Source organism: Patiria miniata, unplaced genomic scaffold (genome assembly GCF_015706575.1).
Source record: "Patiria miniata isolate m_02_andy unplaced genomic scaffold, ASM1570657v1 HiC_scaffold_29, whole genome shotgun sequence".
Taxonomy (NCBI): domain Eukaryota; kingdom Metazoa; phylum Echinodermata; class Asteroidea; order Valvatida; family Asterinidae; genus Patiria; species Patiria miniata.
Window position 1 is genome coordinate 7,123,784 of NW_024037068.1, and position 4,250 is coordinate 7,128,033.

A 4,250-nucleotide genomic window follows, 5' to 3' on the forward strand; every position below is an offset into this window, starting at 1 on the left:
TCCTGAAGAGCGCCCCCTAGTGTACTGTGGCGCCGTTTTGATTTAAGCACGAGTAAACATATTTCCTTAAGAGCGCCCCCCCCCCCCCCCCCGCCATTTGGAGTTTACACGGCCGGGCAAGTTTTTGATGTTGATGATCCCATAGCCCACCACCCCACTTCCCGGCACAGTTTACGCCACTGGGGGGGGGGGGGGGGGGGCTACATTATTAGTGCCCCCCCCTCCCAGCGTTACACACATATACAAATCCTGGGTGCGCCATGCACTATACATGCACTACGTATATACCCAGACTGCGCAAACAATTATCGGTCAAATTCCAAAGTCAGACACACTAATCTGCTTAGTAATACTTCAAAATAATGCACTCTACTCAACAATATTTGCATAGGCTTACCTATAGTTCATGCAAATAGTCGTTATATTTAGGCGCCCACCTGCTGTATTTTTATATTACCGTAAGAATACTGAATAAGATCGTTTTTAAATCTCAAAATCGTCTTGGATATTACTGAATGCCAAGCTTCACGACGACAGCGCACTTGCCAGACCTCCAAAATGGGTAACTTTTCACCCCATTTTTACGACGTGCATCATGCATGTACTCTTTGATTTATGAAAAGTATATGTGTTTTATATCCAAAGAAGGCATATTGTTCACAAGATGACATCATGTTCGTATATTATTATACACTCAGTCCTATATTGAACTGTTTAGGGTTTAATGTTCTCTCGCATGTTTTTTTTAATCAGAATTGAGCTTCACGGGAATGCTGTTTTATGGACTAATTTTGGTCTCAATCAATTATGAAGGTGAGTACAAAGTACGAGCTGATTCGGGGTGCTCGAACGTAAAAATGCATTCGGTATACTGTGGCCGTGTCCGAATGACACGGCTGTGGTCGGTAATGGCACAAGAGTCTAGTGGTTGCAGGCGCTATAGCCAGTGGCTTCCATAGATGCGTGGTTATTTCTGGCCGTGCGTACTAGCTTGCATGTGATTCGGACACTGCGCTGTGAAGTATCCCAGCACACGTTTGGAGAGTCGTAAACATTCAGTGTTTCATACAGTTTGCTATATAGCAAATTTTTCTACATGTATGGAGAAAATGTAGGCGAAAACACTGTTTGTTTGCAACAGATGCTTATTTCCAGCAATAAAGAAACTCGTCGATTTTTGAGCCATGGTGTCCTGAAGACGGCATATCGCGTCACCTACACTGTACAGAGGCGACGGCGAAGCAATGGTGGCCGGCAACCTCGTCCCTAGGGTGTCGAGCAGAACACGCCCACCACTACCTGCTCTCTCACCCTGGTATTGGATCACTTGCATGTGCAAGATTTTGAACACATATGCAAATGAGGAATAGTCTAGTGCCTGCATGTGCGTTACATTAGCGTTTGTTTTTGCATGCTGTGTCTGGGGTTAAAACAGCATCAATTCGTTGTGCCGTGAGTTATGAAAACACAACTTTTTTGAAGTTAAAATGTTACAATCTGGCCCGCCAATATGCAGTATCACATGTCATATTAATATGAGCAAACTGGAAAGAAAGGGAGTATTAATATTGAGAAGCCGTGGATGTATGATGCACGTTGAAAATAACAACACCAACTACACGATAAACATCCATCATTAGCAAATTGCGGTATCGAATCAGGATACTATGGGGCTTACTATTTGAAACGAGGTTGGAAATAAAGTAAGCACTGGGGACGAGGTTGAGAGAACGTTATATCACCCATGCAACAATTTTGTCCATATTTCTGAAAGGCAATAATCCGACCGGTCTATTTTTGGATAATGAGTGTAGACGAATACTGATTATAAAAAAAAGTGTGTCTACAGTGAAAACAAAATGCAGCTTTTTGCAAGACTAATGTCATGCAACGTTGAGTTCTCTTTTTGTTTTTTAATTGCGTATCCCACCGCTGCCACCAGTTGGAGCAGCCTTGTCGTGTTACCAGTGCGTCGATATGGAAGAAATGCCAGACTCGACAATAGACTGCGACAACCCTGGTGACGAGCTGCTCACAGTCTGCGATGAAGGAATCGCCCAGTGTATGTTGTTTGAGGGAGTTATGACGAGACCAAATGGTATGCAATAATACATAATTGGCTAATATTTGAAATTTGAAATAGGAGTGAAACGGACTAAATTCGTCGGATCACAGTGTAGGCTGTATGCATGGAAAGACTTCCCGTATTGGGTTTGCCTTTTAAAAGTCAGCTATGGTCTTTTCCATACCAGGATTTACTTTTTTTTTAACTCATTCCATTCTAACATTTTTTTGGGTTAATACATGAAGGCGATTCGCCAAACCACGATCGAAAGGCCAGCTAGTCCAGGCCATCCTTTCTGGACACAAATACAGGCCTACAATTCAGGATTTAGTACGGTTTTTGCGCACCAACCTACGATCAAAACAAAGGAAATTAGTTGGTTTCATTTTTGGAAATAAACGCAAATTCAATAATGTTACACTAGATAATACGTATATGTGTGCGTTGTAGGCCACTTGGGACGGATTCAGGCAAACTTATAACAAGTCGTTCAGTTAAGTGATAAGTAATTGCTTCCTGCTGTGGGCATTCAACCGGTAATGAACTTCCAAAGTAGATTACATTTTGAGATAAGATGGAGTTCAAATCCTGGTACAGGCTTGGGTAAGAACCCGAATGTAACTGAGCTTTGCATTCGGGTTTTGTCTTAAAATATGGGGATTCACGGCATGCCGCGAACAGCTATTATGTATCGACTAAATAGACTTTTGTGCAGGCTGCACTCTGTTACCAACTCTTATTATTTTTTTATTTTTTTTTTACTTAGGCCTACTTATTTTTTTTTCTTTCTCCAGGAGCATCACAGGCTGGTGTGGCGCGTCTATGCGGTCCTCCACCAGGTGCCATACCCAACACCACAATTCCTGAAAACCAATGTTACTGCGACCAAGATGCCGCCCACTGGCTCGAGGTACTCATACCCATCATTGCACCGGACGACCTGACCGTAGAGGGCGGCTTTTGTTTCTGCAATGAAGACAGCTGCAACCGCCGTAACTCAACGGAGGATGTCTGTCCTCACGACGACGAACATGTACATCCAACTGACGGCGATGGCAACGCCACTGGCCACGAGCGGGCGCTGTTGTGGCTTATTGCTATGGGTGTCGGTTTTAGTTGGTTTTCAGTGGGGCTGTTCACCATCTTCTGACATTGAACACCCTTTTTAATATTGCAGGATGGGAATCCTCACCGCCAAAATGTTCGCCGACTAAAGTATCATTCCCGTGTTTTTTTTGTAGAGAAATATTTTCCATACCGTAGGCTACTTAATATTTTTCATTTGTTTCGAAATCCTTAGTTTGATACACCTCAAAATATAGATTTGATTTATCAAAGAAAAGATAATAAAAGGCACGGCCGGTGTGATTTAGTACTATTTCATATTCAGAGTACGAGAATAGTTTGCATTACAACTTAGTATCACGCGAAGGCCATAGTTAAGAATCATGGCCACAGCCAGCCTCGTGGTGGAAAGAGAGGGTCGTTTTTACCATGAAGTCCCCCTGGCTATACAGGCTTGAGAATGTATTGAACACCACTGGGCCTTGGCTAAAGGGCCCCAGATCTATCTAGTAAAATCTGATTATGCCACAGTAATACATTGCCTAAATGTTCAGACAAAGATCAGAGCTGCGTCCAATTCCATACAAAAATAATAATAAAATACTTCATGTTTTTGGACAATTTGTTTTGTGTACCGTGAATAAATAATAGTGTCAAGTTTCCAAATTTATGTAATCGCTTCAAACCTTTTTGCTGTTCAAGGCACCCCCATCCAAAGAAAGCCGTGGGGAATTCCAAATTTTCGTGATAATAGATTTTTTAAATAAAGAAGCAATAATTCTTCAAACATAGAGTATATTAATGTAGCGGGAACCTAATGGGCTCTTGTCCTCCAAGTCGAGCAAAATGCAAGAAAAGGGGAGGCACTAGTACACACACACACCGTCACCAGCACGTTTGTTTATGGTGTAAATCGGATTTTCTGTTATTCCTCTTCCCCTTTCCTTTGTTTATACTTTTTTGCAACATCTTTCATTGGTTTTGTACACGTTTCCCAACCGAGGAGTCCTCGATTTGGTTTCTGTCGTCAATTCATCGATGATTTTGCAAGTGTGTGTCCTCGATTTACACCATTATATACGTAGGATTTCTTACTCAAAAGGAAGCTCTTATTTCGCCA

At 42.2% G+C, this 4,250-nt stretch overlaps 1 protein-coding gene across 1 annotated transcript; it reads left to right on the forward strand.

Annotated features, from left to right (window-relative positions):
- The first annotated feature begins 368 nt into the window (after positions 1 to 368).
- Positions 369 to 3,775, forward strand: LOC119735433. Its single transcript, XM_038209133.1, has 4 exons — positions 369 to 562; positions 754 to 813; positions 1,943 to 2,098; positions 2,860 to 3,775. The coding sequence occupies exons 1-4, from the start codon at positions 559 to 561 to the stop codon at positions 3,213 to 3,215; spliced, it is 576 nt and encodes a 191-aa protein (XP_038065061.1). The 5' UTR covers positions 369 to 558; the 3' UTR covers positions 3,216 to 3,775.
- Positions 3,776 to 4,250: the final 475 nt, after the last annotated feature.

What these genes read in the sequence shown, in the direction of transcription:
- LOC119735433 (XM_038209133.1), top strand. An exon ending in GGTCTCAATCAATTATGAAG is followed by an intron (nt 814 to 1,942) that starts GTGAGTACAAAG and finishes CGCTGCCACCAG; the next exon opens with TTGGAGCAGCCTTGTCGTGT. An exon ending in AGTTATGACGAGACCAAATG is followed by an intron (nt 2,099 to 2,859) that starts GTATGCAATAAT and finishes TTCTTTCTCCAG; the next exon opens with GAGCATCACAGGCTGGTGTG.